At 39.6% G+C, this 19,818-nt stretch overlaps 1 protein-coding gene and 1 long non-coding RNA gene across 2 annotated transcripts; one reads left to right on the top strand and one right to left on the bottom strand.

The window, feature by feature from the left end:
- Positions 1-2,474: 2,474 nt before the first annotated feature.
- On the top strand, positions 2,475-9,921 carry LOC138886842 (uncharacterized). The gene is made up of 2 exons (XR_011405760.1): positions 2,475-3,214; positions 9,650-9,921. It is a non-coding gene; the product is annotated as an uncharacterized lncRNA (long non-coding RNA).
- Positions 9,922-15,575: 5,654 nt separating this feature from the next.
- On the bottom strand, positions 15,576-19,384 carry LOC104234321 (stearoyl-[acyl-carrier-protein] 9-desaturase, chloroplastic). The gene is made up of 3 exons (XM_009787876.2): positions 19,135-19,384; positions 17,339-17,843; positions 15,576-16,474 (listed from the first exon to the last, which is right to left on the bottom strand). The coding sequence occupies exons 1-3, from the start codon at positions 19,248-19,250 to the stop codon at positions 15,914-15,916; spliced, it is 1,182 nt and encodes a 393-aa protein (XP_009786178.1). The 5' UTR covers positions 19,251-19,384; the 3' UTR covers positions 15,576-15,913.
- Positions 19,385-19,818: the final 434 nt, after the last annotated feature.

The following is a 19,818-nucleotide window of genomic DNA, read 5'->3' as shown; positions in this document are numbered from 1 at the left end:
ATCCAACTATATCATTCTTCATCCACCTCTACCAGTAGTGCTGCCTCAAATCTTGATACATCTTTGCGGCACCCCGATGAATGGAATACCACGAGCTATGGGCCTCCTCTAGAATCAACTCTCGAAGCCTATCAACATTGGGTACACAAATCCGATCCTGCATCCTCAATACCCCATCATCACCAATAGTCACATCTCTGGCATCACCGTGCTGCACCTTGTCCTTGAGGACAAGCAAATGAGGGTCATCATACTGTCGCTCCCTAATACGATCAAATAAGGAAGACCGAGAAACCACGCAGGCTAGAATCCGACTGGGCTCTGAAAGATCCAATCTCACAAACTGGTTGGCTAAGGCCTGAATATCCATCGCCATAGGCCTCTCCGATGCTAGTAAATAAGCCAAAATCCCCAAACTCTCTGCCCGACGACTCAAAGCATCGGCCACCATATTGCCCTTGCCCGGATGATACAAAATAGTGATGTCATAGTCCTTCAGCAACTCTAACCACTTCCTCTGGAGCAAATTTAGATCCTTTTGCTTGAACAGGTGCTGCTAGCTCCGATGATCAGTATAAATCTCAATGGGGACCCCGTACAAATAATGGCGCCAAATCTTCAGGGCATGAACAATGACATTTAACTCAAGGTCGTGAACATGGTAATTCTTCTCATGTATCTTCAACGGTCTAGACGCGTAGGCAATCACCCTACCGTCCTGCATCAACACCGCTCCGAGGCCAACCCGCGAGGCATCACAATAGACCGTATAAGACCCTGAACCTGTAGGCAATATCAAAACTGGGGATGTAGTCAAAGCTGTCTTGAGCTTCTGAAAGCTCGCCTCACACTCCTCCGTCCACTGAAATAGAGCACCTTTCTGGGTCAACCTGGTCATAGGGGCTGCAATCGATGAAAACCCCTTCACAAAACGACGGTAGTAACCCGCCAAGCCAAGGAAATTGCGGATCTCGGTAGCTGAGGATGGTCTGGGACAACTCTATATAACCTCTATCTTCTTCGGATCCACCTGAATACCCTCACTCAATACCATATGGCCTAAGAATGCCACTGAATCCAACCAAAACTCACATTTCGAGAACTTAGCATATAACTTCTTCTCTCTCAGGGTCTGAAGCACAGTCCTCAAGTGCTGCTCATGATCTTTCCGATTTTGGGAGTACACTAGAATATCATCAATAAAGACAATGACGAACGAGTCAATATATGACCGGAACACACTGTGCATCAAATGCATAAAGGCTGCTGGGGCATTGGTCAGCCCAACTGACATAACAAGGAACTCGTAATGACCATACCTAGTCCTGAAAGCAGTCTTCGAGATATCTGGCTCCCGAATCTTCAACTGATGGTAACTTGAGCACAAATCAATCTTAGAAAACACCCTTGCGCCCTGAAGCTGGTCAAACAGGTCATCAATACGAGGTAAAGGATAACAGTTCTTCACTGTAGCCTTGTTCAACTGGCGATAATCAATATACATATGCATAGAACCATCCTTTTTCTTCACAAACAAGACAGGAGCACTCCAAGGTGATACACTAGGCCGAACAAAACCCTTATCAAGCAATTCCTGTAATTGATCCTTCAACTCTTTCAACTCAGGAGGAGCCATACGATACGCAGGAATAGAAATGGACTAAATGCCCGGTAACAGATCAATGCCAAAATCAATATCTCTATCAGGCAGCATGCCCGGAAGATCAGCTGGGAATACATCCGGAAAATTTCGTACTACTAAGGACTGAATCAACTGAAGGGGTATCAATACTGACATCTCCCACATAAGCTAAATACGCGTCACACCCCTTCTCAACCATACACTAAGCTTTAAGAAAAGAAATGACTCTACTGGGAGCGTGATCTAAAGTACCCCTCCACTCAACACGCGGTACTCCTGGCATAGCCAACGTCACGGTTTTGGCGTGACAATCAAGAATAGCATAATGGGGCGACAACCAGTCCATGCCCAAGATAATGTCAAAATCTACCATACTAAGTGTAGACATGTGATTTTTTACCCTCCCCAATTTTTTTTATATTTTAGCATGTAAATATTTAATTTAGGCTTAATATAGCTATTTCAACTAATTTTGACTATTTTACTTTATTTTATTACAAGAAAATAAAAATTACAAAAAATTATTTCATTAATATTTTGTAGTCATTTTTAATCTTGAAAAATACCAAAAAATAGTTTTGTTTTAACGTTTAGTTTTATTTTAACAGTTATTTTGCTTACGTAGGATTAATTAATAAATGAGATCATATTTTTAGTCTCGTTCGCGGGGAAAGAATAAAATTTGGGCTCAAGCGACCAATTTTTAGGCCTAGTTTTTGGACATAGCCCATAATTTCCAAGCCCATAATTTCTAGATCCATACCCCTTAATCTAAATATAACCCTAAAATCCTAAACCTATAGAAGGAAACTAGACCTAACGCCTACGATCTGCTAAAAAAAACACAAAAAATCAGACCTATACACAAAGAGACAGGCGCCATTTTTTTCAGAGAAGAAGAGACCCCACCCCATCGGCGAATCTCCCTTCCTGCTCCATCGACGACCATCCTAGAGACTTCAGCACATCAGCCGTTGGAGACAATACACAAGAGCTTCAGCTCATCTTCTTCGACAGACCTTTCAGCCGTTATTCTAAATCGTGCACCCAAAAAAACCTTGAATTCCTTTTTCATCTTCTTGAACAAAAACTAACGCATAAGGCTAGCAAGGGAGAAGGAGCCTTTTCTGGTTTTTAAAAAAAACACACACACTCTAAGATCTTCTTCTCCTTCATTTATCAAAGAGCCAAGCTTCTTCATCTTCGGGAAAAAACAAAACCAACAGACCCCTAATTTCTGGAGGATCAGCAGTAGAACTCACAAAAAAGGAACCTGGTTCAAAAAAGCAGTAGAACTCAGTTTTAGCCGCATAGTCTAAAAATCGGACCCCCCACCCCTAGAGCAAAGATCTGCGATGTTTTCCCTGATCTCTAAAGCAAATCAGCAGCACACACACAGAGTTTCTTGTGTTTAGTATCATTTTGAAGGAGGAAATCGAAACAGAAACAGATTTTCAGCTTTCCGAGGCCGAAGCTCTGTTACCCGAGGTCGTCGGCGAGTTCTCCGTTCCCGGTCCACTTTGCTCGAGATTTTTCGCCGAGTTTCCATCTTTGTACTCTCATATATAAAAGGTCCGTTCATTTTCGTTCCATTCATTTTAGCATTTTAGCTGATGACTCTTATCTGGTCTTTTATAATTGATTTGCTCGTTTAGTTTGAAATAGAATTGTAAATATTGACATGTTGTTAGGTTGCCTGTTTGTTTGGAAACTCTTTCATTTTTGCACATTATGTATAAAATCTGATTATTTAACCATCTTAATTCTAAAAGTGGAATATGTTTGAAAAGCATTTCAGGAGTGACGGTATCTTGATGTTCAGAAGTCTCATACCAATACAAAAAAATAATAATTAAAAGTTTTTTAGGTGTCCTTGAATGTTTAGTTCCTTTATATGTTTCAAGTTCATAAAAGGGTCAATATTACATTTTATTCCCTATTTGCTGTAATTATCCACGGTTTGAGTTTGGTGCTTATTTAAACTAATTGGTTTCATTTGTGACGTTGCTTGATTGTTAGTTCATGTGCCGAATCTATTGTGGTTTGATATTTGACTTCAAGTCACGTACTAATGGAAAAACAAATGTCAAAACACAGAATCATTTGTTAATGCGGGGGTTGGATTAAACTGATATGAAATTAGTAGTGTAATATTTATTACTCTATTATTTTATTACTTACCCGCTAGTAACGTTTAGGCTGACCACGCCCGGGTAGACGAACCTTTAGATGCGTTTTGAATTTATTATCGTGATTATGTACATGTTCACGTGATATAATTACAATTTTAAAAACAAATCGATGTATGCGTTCGCGCAACTTTGATCAAACTTTCTCAATAATAATAAAATCGTTCTTAATATAGTTCGAGGTGTGCCATCCACAATTAAATCGCTATGGCCCTTTTGTTAAGTATTGTCAAAATGATATTCGTAGTTTGCTTTAGGAACGTTTAATATACCATCGTGGTTGTGTACATGTGCCATAATTACGATTCTAAAAAACAAAACTGGAGTATGCGTTCGCGTAACTTTGCCAAACTTTCTTAATAATAATAAAGCGTTATTAATTGTGGATACGTTTGCGTGGCATGATTTTTGACGCGTCAAACAAATGGGTACACGTATGCGTGACTCGTTTTTAGGATAATTTCTTAGTTAAAAGAGGTGAAAGCACATAGGTTCCAAAATGAGTAGTTAAATAATTTAATAAGCGAAGTATGATCAAAGCGACCGTGCTAAAACCACGGAACTCGGGAATGCCTAACACCTTCTCCCGGGTTAACAGAATTCCTTACCCGGATTTTTGTGTTCGCAGACCATAAATAGAGTCAAACTTGCTCAATTCAGGATTTCAAACCAGTGACTTGGGACACCATAAATTATCCCAAGTGGTGACTCTGATTTTAATAAATAATCTCGTTTCTATTGTCACTTAAATTGGAAAAACTCCTTATACCCTATCCGGGGGTAGAAAAAGGAGGTGTGACACTAAGCAACAATAGATTGGCTCTAGTCTCAAAATCACTAATAGCAACCAAACACGACCGATAGATGCGGTCCACAACAAGAGAATCTCCCACAGTAGTGGAAACATAAACAAGGGAACTCAATGAATCCCGAGATACACCCATATGCGGAGCAAAATAAGAAGACACATAAGAGTAAGTGGAGCCTGGATTGAATAGAACCGATACATCTCTGCGACAAACCAGTATAATACATGTAATGACAGAATCGGAGGCAACAACCTCGGTACGGGCAGGAAGGGCATAGTATCTGGCCTGGCCTCCCCTTTTACGGCGACCTCTACCTCCCTAATCTCCACCTCTAGCTGGCTGAGAAGGTAGGGTAGCAACTGGAGTTGTAACCATAGCCTGAGAACTCTACGGGGCACGATGTGGCTGAGAAGTCTATGGAGGTGCACCCCTCCAAAGTCTGGGGCAACCCCTCACTATATGGCGTGTGTTACCACACTCAAAACAAGCTCTGGGAGGATGTGGTGGCTGTGATTGGCTCGGACCAGGTCTGCTCGACTGACCTCTGAAAGTACCTCGCGCATGAGGCGCGCTAGATACCAGAGGTGCATAATAAGGCTCCTGAGGTCTAGAAGGAGCTGGAATACCACTAGCTGCTGGAAGAGCCGAATGAACAAGGCGACTCATATAACCCCTACCATGACGACCTGCAGCTGGGGCATGGGCACCAGAGAAATGGCCCGACTCTCGAGACCTCTTGGCCTCCCTCTCCTCTCTCTCCCTAGTATGCATACCCTCAATCCTTCTAGCAATGCTCACCACCTGCTGATAAGAAATATCCATCTCCAACTCACGAGCCATGCTAGACCTGATGTTGGGAATAAGGCCCTCAATAAATCAGCGAACCCTCTCGCGAACAGTAGAAACCAAGGCTGGTGCATGCCTAGCCAAACTAGTGTAACGAACAGCATACTCTGAGACAGTCATATCACGCTGGTGCAAATGCTCGAACTCGACACGTCATGCGTCCCTGAGGCTCTGAGGAACATACTCTCTCAGGAATAGATCTGAAAGTTGAGTCTAAGTCAGTGAAGCAGCCTCATCCGGATTGTCTAACTCTTAGGTGCGCCAACACTCATAGGTGGCTCCTCGAAGATGGAAAGTAGTGAAGGAAACCCCGCTCGATCCTGATATACCCATGGTGCAGAGAATGCGGTAACTCTCATCTAGAAATCCCAGAGCATCCTCCGATGCTAGACCGCTGAATACAGGAGGCTTGTACTTCTTGAACCTCTCAAGTCTCAGCTGCTCTTCCTCGGAAGCCGCTGCCCTGTCCTCGGGCTGAATTGGCACTGCAGGCGGTACAGGAATAATCTCAGGGACCTGCTCAACATGCACTCGCTGCTCAAGAGTGCGGGCGGCGGGAGTCTGTGCTCCTCCCCCGGCCTAAGATGTAGCTGCAACAAGGGGAAGCAACCCTGACTGAGCCAGAGTGGTGTACATGCTCATGAACTGTGCCAGAATCTCTTGAAGAGTTGGATTAGTAGTAGTAGTAGTAGTAGTAGTAGTAGGAGTGCTAGGTGCATGGACTCCGGCTGGAACTGTTGGTGGTACCTCGGGGGCAGCTCGCACAGGTGCTCTGGCTGCACCACGTGCGCGTCTTCGGCCTCTACCCCGGCCCCGACCTCTGACGGCTGCAGTAGGGGGCGCATGTGCTTGATCATCTCGGGTAGCGCGTGTCCTCACCATCTGTGAGAGAATAGAAGATAAAAGTTTAGAATTTTAATGTCAAAAATATCGCACGACAAGGAAATCAAATGAAGTGAAATTTTCCTAACAGTTACATAACCTCTCGTAGATAAGTACATATGTCTCCGTACCGATCAGCGAGACTCTAATAAACCATCTTGTGATCCATGACTCTTATGAACCTAGAGCTCTGATACCAACTTGTCACGACTCCGGTTCGCCCTCCGTGAACCATCATGACGGCACCTAGTCTCTACGATTAGGTAAGCCTAACAAATGCGGAACATAAACAAAACTTGCGGAAGAAATAATCAAAAACCAAAATAACTGAATGGAAACAATAGTTATAATGCCGCTCGGCATATACAACACAACATTCTCAAAACCAAGTACACTATTCCAAAACCCGGAAAACTCACGGAAACACAAGCCTTTGGAATATCTAACAGTCTAACTCCAGAATATCTAATAAGAAAGAAAAATACAGAAGGGCAATGTTTAACAACTAGAATAGAAAAAGGGACTCCTCAGTCTGCAGATGCGGCAGATGTACCTCGAAGTATCTAGAGCAGTCGCCTCCTTCAAGGATGGTAGGCCTGAGTAGCGGTACTTGGATCTGCACATGAAAAACATGCGCAGAAAGGGCATGAGTACACCACATCGGTGTGAGCACGTGATTTTTGTTTTCGCACGACAATCGCTCCAAGAGAAATAAAAAATAATAATAATTGGCCCTGCTGTACAAGTTTGGGATCTTTACCTGGCACTTTGTTGGTTATTTACGATTTTTTGCCCATTTTTACTTTATTAAAACAAAATACAAAAAAAAATATGTGTGCCATGCATAATTCGAACCGTAATCCGGTCGTTAAATAGAAAATCATAAATAGGCATCTTCGTCCGTGATTTTATTTTTGTTTGATTTTACCTGTTTTGAAATATTTTAGTGTGTGTGCAAATAATTGTATTGAGTGTGTATTTAATTTTAATTTGATTTTTTTTAGTTTTGTTTTTAAAATAAATAAGAAAAAGAAATAAAAAATAATAAAAGAAAAAAAAGAAATCTCTCTTCTTTTTCCGGATTGGGCCAATTTATTAAAATTGGCCCAAACAAACAATGCCCAAACCAGGCCTGCCCGGTCCAGTCCAACCTGATACCCAAGGTGTCCAAACGACGCCGTTTTAATCCAGTTTGATCCAGGCCGTTGATCTCAGATTGATCAACGGCCAAGATTACATTTCCCATACCCACGAACAGAACCCGACCTGTTTCCACCCGGACCAACCCAAACCCCCTTTAGTTGAAACGACACCGTTTCCCCTAGGCCTTTAGATCCAAGCCATTGATTTCAGTTGATCCGACGGCTGAGATCAACCCACCTATTCCATATATAAGCCTATAACCTTACCCTGCCCTCCCATCTGATACCCCAGCTCCCGTCTTCAACCTCATCCCCATCAAACCCTAGAGCCACCCCTGTATCCTCCACCATGAAAACCGGCGGCATGAACGCCGGTGACCTCGCCCTGAACACCATAGAACCCCTCACCACCCTGAACATAGACCTGTTGACCGTTTAGTTCGAATCATCCTCTAGGTCCTCGAATCTTCATTTGAAGATTCGAGTCAAAACTCGATCTACACCGTTTAACCCCAGCTTCACACCAGACACTCCCCAGACCCCCCGTGACCAAACCATACTTGGTTTGGTCCGAATCTGATCAGGGAAGCATGAATCCCAGATCTGAGTTTTGGAACTTTGTGATTCTTTGTCACTGGTCCGTGTTTTGTTCGAGCCAAAGAAATTAAGGCCTAATGGACCTTAATCGAGGTGTTTCTCATCTGAGAAACACTTCGATTAAAGTCCGTTCAGCCTTAAGAAAGGACTGTCCAAATCCGAGTTCAAAACTTTTGATTTTTCGAGTTTTGAGGTGAGTTCTGTTCTCTTTTATTTGTTTTAGTCCGTGTGATTTGTTTTTAAAAGCTGTTCATGATTGTTGAAATCTGTTGTTTTAAGTTCTTATCAACTGTGTCCTGTCCACTTTGCCTGAACTTTTGTTGCTTGATTATCTTCTTCTACTTGTTCTGATAGTGGGTACGTATGTATTTGTTGTGTAATAATTGAGCTTCAAATGTTGACTGATCAATTGGTTCCTCGAGTACCACTTTGCTCAGTCAGTATAACTCGAATCATGTATCGATACTGTTTAGGTGTCTGATTTTTGGCTACGATTGTATATGTTAATGCTAATATAGTCGAGTCGACAAGTGTCGTCAATTAGTTTCAACTGTCTGAACAAAAAAATAAATCGATTTGCTTCTGTTGAACATTGCCTAAATCAATTAAGAACCAAGTTCAGTTACTTATAGTTGTTAATATGATTTCAGAAACCTAAGGCTTGGTCTGTAATTGAAATCTGAGTTGATGGCATGTGCACTTGTGCACAGCCTGTTTTCCTGCATAAAAAGGCTTTTGATTTAAAAATGGTTTGACAGCATATGCTGTCAGATATATTCTACTGCCCATACTTTGCTTTAGTTTAAGAAGTATTAAACCTTTTAAAGGGTAAGTCGCCAGGGAATGTGGATGGGGGTTAATACTTAAATAACTAATTGGAATCTGAAAATGTGAAGGCACATGGGAGGGGTGTTGATACTCTAAACAGGCTGTTAAAAGGGGTAAGGTGAAGGCTTATAAAGGGAGAACCCTGAAGATTAGAAAAGCGGGGACATCTGATAAAAACAGAAGTTAGAAGACAGACAGAGGGACACACACATTGTGAGGATATAAGAGAAAAGAGAGAGCTGATAGAGATACACAGACAGAGATTAGAGGAAAGAGGGCACAGAGATATACACATACAGAGAAGATTGAAAAAAGATAGAACTGATTTTAGGAAAACACAAATAGAGAGAGGTTAAGAGATAGAAAGGATACAATCAACAATCAGAAACTGTTTCTTCCTATTGTTGTTTGGGTTTTATTTGTTCAACTTGTTCAAATCAATTCTGATTCTTTGAAGTTCCAATTGTGTCTGCTAGTCGAGTGTTTTCATTGGTTTACTACTGGTTTTGGTCTGCCTGGAGTTCTGATTCTACTCCACTGTGTGTTGCTGTCATTTGGCTACTTCTTCTATCGGCTATAGTTGCATTCCTGCACTCGAGCCTGTTCTGCTTGGTTGTTTTGTTTGCTGCTATTCTGTCCTGCTGCTATTGCTAGTCCTGTTTCTTGCTGCTGCTGATTTCCCCATCTTCTTCCTCTTCTCCTTTGCATTTTCAGTGTTTCCAGGTACACATTTCAAATCCAACTTTGGTGTTAACTGTAACAGTTCAAAAGCATGAAATGAAAGGAGTTCTTGAAGAAGATTTAGATGTCTGTTTTGTAATGCTTGTGATATACTGACTTCAGTTGTATAAATTGATTAGTGTGATTCAGTAATGAAAGATTAGTTAGATAATACTTAATCAAGTTTAGCCTCTTGCATCTTAGCTTATAGTTGTTTACCAGTACAAGATGTAATGATACAATACATAGAAGGCATGGAGAATTGGTATAAATTCTTTTGACTGGATTCCCGTTTAACTAATGACATGCATAGAATAGAATATTTCCACCTTACACAAATGTTCCCTGTTTATTTTTAGTTTTTCTTTATCATAACCCGCTAGGCAGCATATAGAAGCGCGTTCGAATCCCCGCAAGTAGTGAGACATAGTAGTTAATTCCCTTAAATTCAGCCTCAATAAGTCTAGTTAAATTTAATTCAAGAAACGTTTGGACGCAAGTATAACATTGGGTCAATCTCGAACGTAATTTCTTTGTCCAATTAAGGTATGTTTCACAAGTTATGACATCCCTCCACTTTGTAAATAATTAATCAGTAATTGATAAGAATCCGGATTAGGCAAAAGCATATAGTTTATATTAGCACGTCCCTTTTCTTTTAGTTTTAGGGACAAATGCATTAGAAATGTAGCCACTTTAGGATATCCTTTCTAAAATAGAGACGAGCCTCGCCAAAAAAATGCAAATTGCGGGGCCCTCAATAAATAATCATAATATTTCGAATTCAGGATAGGCCGTTTTAGCGAATTTTTACGGCCTTCCCAAAATAACAATACGCTAGTTGCTTTAGGCGCGCCTTTAATAAATTACATTCTTAAACTTGGGTGCGCATTGATGTGACCCGAATCCAAATCTCAATGGAGTCGAAATGTGTTTAACAATTACGGGTGCATTGATTGCGACGTAGTTCAAGATACATTTTCACGACGTTGTAATTCTATAAAAATAAATGATAATAATAAAAGCGGTTTAAACTTAATAAAAGCACGTAAGTCATAACATGTATTTAAATCAGATATTTAGCCATTATAACAATTTAAGCGACCGTGCTAGAACCACGGGATTCGAGGGTGCCTAACACCTTCCCTCGGGTCAACAGAATTCCTTACTTAGAATTTCTGGTTCGCAGACTTCATTTGGAAAAGTCGAAAATTTCCTCGATTTGGGATTCAAGATAAAACCGGTGACTTGGGACACCAAAAACCAAACCTTTCCCAAGTGGCGACTCTGAATTAAATAAATAATCCCATTTCGAATATTGTCACTTAAATTGAAAAAACTCCACCCGCGCATTTAACCCTTCGGGGGCGGGCGCGCAAAAAGGAGGTGTGACAAGCGGTACTCAGTAAGTGCCAAGCCTAACCTCAGTTGGGTAGTGACGAGGAAGGTCAGGGCCCTACTGAGGTTGAATAAAATATAGTATAGAATAGAACAATATAAATAAGTACAACAGTAAAATAACACAGGATGTACATGACCGCAACAACTATACAGAAACAAGGTAAACACGGAAAAGAATTACAGCTCAGCACCAATAATAACGATCGGGGATCTCCCAGGATACCGTCTTGTAGCCCCATGTGTACATATCTAATGGATCTCCCGGGATCCCGTCCCGTAGTCCAACTCATAGTGCGCGGGGATCTACCGGAATCCTGTTCCGTAGTCCCAAACATAAATACCTAGTACTGGGGGAATCTACCGGGTGCATTCCAGTAGTTCCATATAACCGTGCAGAGGGATCTACCTGAATCCCACATCCGTAGTCCCAAAATAAACAGACAATGAGGGAGCTACCAGAATCTCACATCCGTAGTCCCAAAATAAATACACAGCAGCAACAGGAAAATATACAGAAATGACAAAAATTTATATTAAGGCAACAAATGATTCTAGCCTAGCATGCTGCATGGAATTCAGATAAGGCAAGTTGAACAAATAAAGCAATTAAGTCACTTAGACATGCTTTCCTAAGCTAACAACAGGCTTAATAGTGCAAGTAATAGAAACAAGAAAGGAAACATACTAGTAATTTCTTAAAGAAAACCGAATTTCCAACAATTAGCATAAGTACGCACTCATCACCTCACGTACAAGGCATTTCAATTACCAAATATACCAATCCTAAGGGGAAGGTTCCCCACACAAGGTTATACAAGCCACTTACCTCGAACCAACTCAAAATCAACCCGAGACTACGTTCTTGCTAGGAGTACTAGACTCCAAATGGCTTAAATCTATTCAATTCAATTGCATAATGTAAATAACACTTCAAGTAACTGATTTTACAATTAAATTCTAAGCTAATACGTGAATTTATGTAAAATGACCAAAATGCCCCTCGGACCCACGGCTCGGAATCGTATAAAATTTATATTTACAAGACCCTCGCACTCTCGCGAGTTCAATCATATCAAAAGTACCAAAATTGAACCTCAATTTGTCCCTCAAATCATCACTCAAAGACCTCCAATTAGACAAGCCCTAACCCCCCAATTACCACTAATTTTCCTTAATTTTTCATGCTTAAATTGATAAAAATTATTCCAATAACGAGTTTAGGGACCAAAGACCTTACCTCAATGAACTCCTCTGAAAACCCCTCTTGAAAAGTGCTCCCCAAGCTTCTTCCCGTTTTGAAAAAGATGAAAAAAGGCTAAATTTTGCGAAGACAAGAATTTATATGTTCTGCCCAGCGATTTTTGCATTTGCGGCCCTGGGATCGCATCTATGGTCCTGCTTCTGCGAGGACTTCGTCGCATCTGCGACTTTCACTAAAGGCCAATTTCCGCACCTGCGGTCTCCAACTCGCAGATGCGGTACCGCTTCAGCGGAAATTCTCCCGCATCTGCGGAAACTGCTAACCTCCCTCAATTTCTCTTATGCGGCCTCTGAGATGCTTCTGCGACGCCGCACCTGCGGAACCCAAACCGCAGGTGCGGTTATGACAGAACCAGCAGCTGAAGCTGCAACTCTAACTCCAAAAATCTTTCCATCAACCATCCGAATTCATTCCGAGGCCTCCGGGGCCTCAACCAAAGGCACCAACAAGTCACAAACCACTATCCAAACTTGTATCAATCCTTAAAACACCTAAAACAATATCGAAACCTCGAATTAACCATGAATTTAAGCCTAAGAACTCCAAAATTCTCAAAATACGCTTTCGATCAAAAAGTCTATCAAACCTCGTCCGAATGACCTGAAATTTTGCACACACGTCATATTCAATACTACGAAGCTACTCTAACTTCCGGAATTTTATTCCGACCCTCGGATCAAAATCTCACAATCGGACCGGAAACTTCAAAAAAATATCAACTTTCGGCATTTCAAGCCTAAATTAGCTACGGACCTCCAAAACACAATCCGAACATGCCCCGAAGCCCGAAATCACCCAACGGAGCTAACGGAAACATCGGATTTCCATTCCGAAGCCGTCTTCATACTGTTCCGATTACGGCCAACTTTCCAACACTTAAGCTCTCATTTAGGGACTAAATGTCCCAAAACTTTCCGAAACTCAAAACCGCACATCCCAGCAAATCAAAATAGCAGAAATAAACTTGGGAAAAATAGTTAATAAGGGATCGGGGTGTTAATTCTTAAGACGACCGACCGGGTCGTCACATCACCTTACTCATCTGGAGGTTAAGGTGGATTCTACTCAGATAATTAATTGTATCAATAAAGGTACCTAATTTATGACAATTTGATATGTGAATGCATGTCACTCCTCGTAGCACTGGAGCGTCCACCAGTAAGCCATGTCTTTAGAGAAGCAAATAGAGTAGCAGACAAGCTAGCAAAGGAAGCAGGGAAGTAGATTGAAGTGGGTAAACTTTTTGGTAGTTCTTCCGGTGTTTGCCAATGACACACTACGGACAGATATCCTAGGAACTATTTTTGAAAGAAAAGTAATGGTAGCATTCATTGTAGCAATAGACTACTCTTTGTTTGTATACGCGAATGACGTACTACAAATTGTAACTGACACTAACTAGTTTATGTTATTACATATATATATATATAGAATTAGAGATGAAAATATTGAGATAATATTGAATGATGATCATAAGAAATTATACTAGATAATATTATATGCTTTGGTATAACTATATATGTTATATTGATTTAAATCTTTAATATGTATGTTTACTTTATGTTTTATATTAATTAAATAAAAAAAATAATATAAGTCTCTTACGATAAATATTTAAGTTCATTTTTTTCTTTAAAATAATTATAAGACCTTCCTTTTTGATAACTTGACACTCAAAAGTACCTTTTAGAAAGATTGGCCAAACATAATTTATTTACCAAATATTGCAAAAAGTATTTCTTAAATGAATTGGCCAAACATAAATTGTTATTTTTTCTTCTCAAAAGTACTTTTGGATAAAGCACTTCAAAGTGCTTGGCAGCTTGGCCAAACGGACTCTAATAGCTATATTACATTTTCCGACTAAATTCAACTTTTACTCTCTTAACCATTAGAGTTGGAAAATAATACACCTTTCCCCTCTTGAATGAGTAGGATAACGCACTTATGCAATGTTTTCTGGTGAGACTTGGCATTTTAATACAAAGAAAAAAAAATGTATTATTGTCTTCTTCTTTTTCTTAATTGGTTTACTTGCTCAGGAAAGTGATTTTGGTCAGATTCAATAAAGTCCCTTATCAAAGAAATTTTGGTGAAATACAATCAAGTTCTCTGGAGCTTCTGGAAGTATATTGAGTTCTTCTAAATGAATAATTCGACATTTATTTAACCAAATTGACCTTACAGGCTAAATAATGAGAGTAAAATAGCGTGATACATACACAAAAAAATTACTAATGTCTTGCAAACTTGTGACAAGATTGGTATTTCCCTGTATACATACAACTCTGGCTTTACCAACGTAACTGGCTAGTCATTGCCATTGCTTTGGTGTAGTGGATTCAAGAACATCACTTTGTGCATCTGTAGTAGTGCTAAATATTCCCCCCCCCCCCCCCCCCAAAAAAAAGAAAAAAAATGGGTCGTCTCGACATTTTACATTTTTACCGCGAGAGAGAAAGACGTAATATAATAATAAATTAATTAATATTAAATAATAATTCAAAAAAAGTGTTTGTTAAGAACTATTGAGTATTGACGGTAAATCATAACAGTTTTACGATCAGTCAATAGAAATGTTCGCCTTTGTTTGGTAAGAAGATGGATGAACAAGTACTTGAACCTGGAACTGATAAAACTCCAAAAAGGTCGATTGAGTATTATTTCTCGATCCTTAAAGGTTAAGGATTAAAAAAAAAGGACAGCTGCGGATCCGAGAAAAGCCAAACCACAAAATTTATTCTTTTTTATCTCGCGTAACTTAATGATACTGAAATAATACGGCAATTTTTTTTTTACTATGCAACCAACTAAACATTGTATTTATTTATACTGAAATTTGGTGTTGGAATTAGGTACACAACTGACCCCGCAAGGAATTAACGTCACACTAAGGGATCGTTTGATACATGCGATAGGAATAATAATCCCGGATAAAGCTTGAAATTAATTTTATCTCATATTTGGTATTTTATCTCATTTGGTTTAGGGTATTAGCTAATCCCACAATAAATTTTGTCCCATCGTGAGATTAATTATCCCATATAGAAGATGGGATAACTAATTCCATAGAGTATCCTACCCCATGAGATATTTTAGAATATCCTAACATTGTACCAAACAACTGCTAACGACCCCTAGGAAGGGCTATTAAAATCAAGAGCATTTGGAGCATTTTGAAGAGCACAGAGCCCATCCCAACTAGCCAAGCAGTGGAGAAAGTATGGATGTGTAGTACTAATTATCACTACAGGAAAATAATAGTCAAATAAGAGCAAAATATATTATAAATCTTCTTATACATAGCCACTCAACATTTCATATATCAAACTCATAGAGAACTTACATGCGCTTAAAGGGGAGGTAAAACTAAAGGCTGTCCTTTTTCTTGATATTACCAAAACAATTGCAAGACAAAAACAAAATTTAAGGTATCTACAGGACTCTAGTGGAGCAATTTTAACTCCATAGCATCTTCCCTACAAAGGGATGACAAATACTTACTTGATAGATACCATACCTTGAATTTTTTTTTCTAGCATTCCTATGGCGATTGGTGTTCAAAAAGTAAACATAACCCTACAACCATATAGCATTCAGAGCTTAATCTCTCTACCAAATACCCAGCTGAAAGGAACGGGAGCCTTCTCCTTGGCCCTGGCTTGTGCCCTCTCCTCCAATTTTCTAATACGTGGAGCCAGTCCACATACATAATCTTGCGCTTTGCGTCCTTCGCCAGAAAGACCAGTCAATTTCTCCATTTCCCATCTTCCCACCAGAAATTCAAGAATATCTGCATAATCCTTCGCAGTGTATACGCCGAGGCGTTGAGCTACGGCAGAGAAGTGTTCGAAGAGGTTGTCATCCCTGCCATCATACATCAGATGAGCCGGCATCGAGATTTTTTTCCTCATCATGTCAGCAACAGCCAGTACGGTGCCATCTGGGTCGACTTCAAATAGCTTCTCCACAATCTTGGTATATGCAGTTTCATGACGCTTCTCATCTGCGGCAATTATACCACATACTTGTGCTAGTTTCAAGTCCCCGTGGTCCTTAGCATGCCTAGCTGTATTTCCATGAGAAATGAAGGTAGCTCTCTCTTGGAAGGAAGTGTAGATAAAACCCAAATACGGGTTGTTCTCTGTGCGAGGATCCTAAAAGTATAGAAAAGCATCAAATATTTGCATGAAAAAAATCAACTTGCGCAAACTACAGCTCAGAGATAAAGTCTTAACCAACATGTTAGTCATGAACCTCAAATCTCTAATGCAACATTTAGCCAAGATGAAAATCAGATTAACCACAGCAGAAAGTTAATGCCAATAACAAGCAAGTCGTCTTTATGCTTACTCTCCAAACAACAGACAAGGCCATCAATTGGTTAGAAAGGAAAAAATAGAGCTCATTTCAGGATGCAGATAAATCAGTTCTTCAAGATCTATCATTTCTCTGTACTCAAGTCCGTTTTGAGTAATAAATTAATTATCTCTGTAGTCACAAGTCTTTTAGGTGGGCAAATAGATAAGAAAAAGGGAAGTGAATCCTACGGCAGAAACCACACTCGCATAACGAGAAAGCACTCTCGTGAACCGTAACACATTTCAGGTTATTTAAATTTTGAATTCTATACATGTAAGAGAATATTTGGGGAAAAAAAGGCTTTGTAATTTGAGAGAAGAGAGCATAATAGAGTATGCAAAATGTACTATCAGAAACTTTTCTCAGTATATATCTCAACTAGTTCTCCAATATGAATTTAAATAGCAAAGTAACTAAACTACAACTAATTCTCCAATATGAATAGTTTTACCGAATCTGAGAACTTTTGTCGGCATGAGATTTGGAGGCTCATACAGACAGGCAGCCACAGATACCACACACACTCTTAAACAAATCTGCTATTATACCAGTCTAATGATTAAATACTATGCCATAGAAATTTGAATAACATTAACCAAAGAATCTCCATGGTGATTCTAAAGCTTAATAGCAACAGCAGAAAAAAGAAGTAAGCTCACCATCCCTGAGCCAATGAGGTACTGAATTGTCTTTTCAATTTGCCTCATATCAACTCTTCCAGAAAGATATAGATACTTGTTGAGAAGGTCACCATGCCTATTTTCCTCGGCAGTCCATGCCCTCGTCCAAATAGCCCAAGGAGTAAGGCTAGCACCAGTTTCATCACGAACGCCATCTAGGGTGTTAAGCATTGTCTGATAAGTTGGAAGAGCCTCCTCTGTGATCATATCTCCAACTAATACAACAAAGTAGTCATCAGGAATTTCCTTGCACCTCTCCCTCAGCTCCTTGACCTGCTCCTCAAATCCTTCTGAGGCAGGATCAGGAAGAAAGTCGCTGGCCTGCCAACACTTTTCGACAGGCTTTAGGTGCACCAAGATATTATTCTCAGCCCAATCTTGCAAGGAATCAAAGATCTCACGCTTCTCTGGCGGCATGGAATGGGTAACTTGAACATGCACCTCGCGTGGAGGACTGAATGGCTTCTTCACATTTCCGCCTTCCCTACAATTAGGGAAGCACAATTACAATTACATTTATGCACTTTTTTTTCTGAAGAGATGATGAGCCACAACGGCAAATTCACAGTCCCAGCTTAGTTTAAGGCAAACAATTATTTGGTCCTCAAGAAAAAAAAACATTGGTCAGAAACAACACAATGAATGAACACATTTACCTGACAATTCCCCCTTATATTTCTCTTTTAGAAAACAATTCCCCTTTACTTTGCCACTCACCCTTTTACTATTGTTTTTCAAGTGGCAAAGCAGGTACGGAGGTGTGATCAAACACGCATCTATGAAAGAAAAACTCTACCCAATTCAGTTACATGAAGAAAGACGGCACTGAGAAATCAGTCCAACCTATTTGTAATGTGCATTGACAGAACCAGTTATTATTCTGACAGTTAATCAGTACAATGATAATCTTCTAGCCAATGCATGCAGGGGCGGATTTAGAGGGGCGGAAAGAGGTTCACCCTTCGCCGGAAAATTACACTGTACGTATAAGGTAAAATCCATTTTGTGCCACTATATATTATATTTTGAATCCCCTTGACACAGCCCAAAAGCATAGCTCAATGGTCAAGGGGGTTCAAACCCTTTGTGAGGTTGTTGGTTCAACTCCCACTGGCCACAGTTTCTTTTAATTTTTTAACATTTTCTTTTTTTGAACCCCCTATCGGAGATCCTGCCTCCGCCACTGAATGCATGCAATATCAATTTAAATCACAGCAGGAAAAAAGCAATATGACCTTAATAATGAATAAGCTAGTGGAAAATAAAAGATTAGCAGAAAACAATCAGTAAAGGCATTTCAAGAAAACATCAAATAGAAAATTCAAGCAAATGCAGATGCACTAATCAAACTTGCATCACATTTTGTCTTTTCTTTTTTATTTTTTCCTTTTTTTTATGAGGATTATCTGGGCTAGCTTTTGAACGCTTCTACCAATCCACCGGACAAAATACATGTGAAAATGAGCTCACACAAAGTGCCGTAGCGAAGAAAATCTTTACTCAATCTTAAAGAAGGAAAAAAACAAAATACACCGAACATATATAAATAAATATACAAATAGAAATGAACACAGACTGCAAGATACAACCATGCATTATAGCGACAAGTACAATCAAACCAATTTACAAAACTTAAATAATTACGATCAGACCATACAAACAGACATCCCATATATTTCAGCTAACATAAAACAGGGATCAAAGCAACCATATTTTTGGATACCCATTTCCATAAAATTGGGAAATAAATAAATAAAGAAAAAAATGAAACTAACACAGAAGGGGGACGAAGTGTTGAAGCCATGAAAACTCTATGAGATCTGAGTGGAGAACATGGAAACGTTGTCGTTTTAATGGATTGAAACGTCGTCGGATTGAGTTTCAGAGCCATTTTTCCGATGGCTTTTTCAGAGTACCTCGTTCGGTCCGCCTAAGGTAAAAGTTAAAGAAAGCAGAAAGAGAGAGAGAAATGAAAGGTGGAGAGAGACAGATGCACCAAAATATAAGGCAAATCGTGAGGAAGAGGACAAAGGGCAAGTGAAAAAATGAATAAACGTTTTGCGGTTAAATATTGCCCTTAGTGTTCGACTATATTACATGTATACCACTGTCGTCTCTGGCTGTATTACGTGTGACGCTTTGTGCGTTTGCGTTTGAAATTTGTTTTCTTCTTCCGCTTTATTTGTCGGGTAAACAGTAATTTTCTATAATAAAAAAAAAGAAGATATTTTTAGAGCCTGTTTGGAAAACCAAATTTTTTCTTCCATTCTTACCAATTTTTTCTGTTTCACTTGAAAATCCATTTTCAAATTTGAAAAACAGGTTCTCACAAGTTTTTCAATTGAAAATGAGAATTTGTTAGTTTTTAATTTTATAAATTTACCCTATATTTTTAAAATTTATAAAATAACCCTCATCTTTGGCAAATACATTTTTGGCGACTGATGGTGGAACATTAG

The sequence above is a fragment of the Nicotiana sylvestris genome, chromosome 3 (assembly GCF_000393655.2).
Source record: "Nicotiana sylvestris chromosome 3, ASM39365v2, whole genome shotgun sequence".
NCBI classification, from domain to species: Eukaryota; Viridiplantae; Streptophyta; class Magnoliopsida; order Solanales; family Solanaceae; genus Nicotiana; species Nicotiana sylvestris.
Note: the sequence above shows the minus strand (reverse complement) of the source record. Positions and strands in the feature narration are given on the sequence as shown.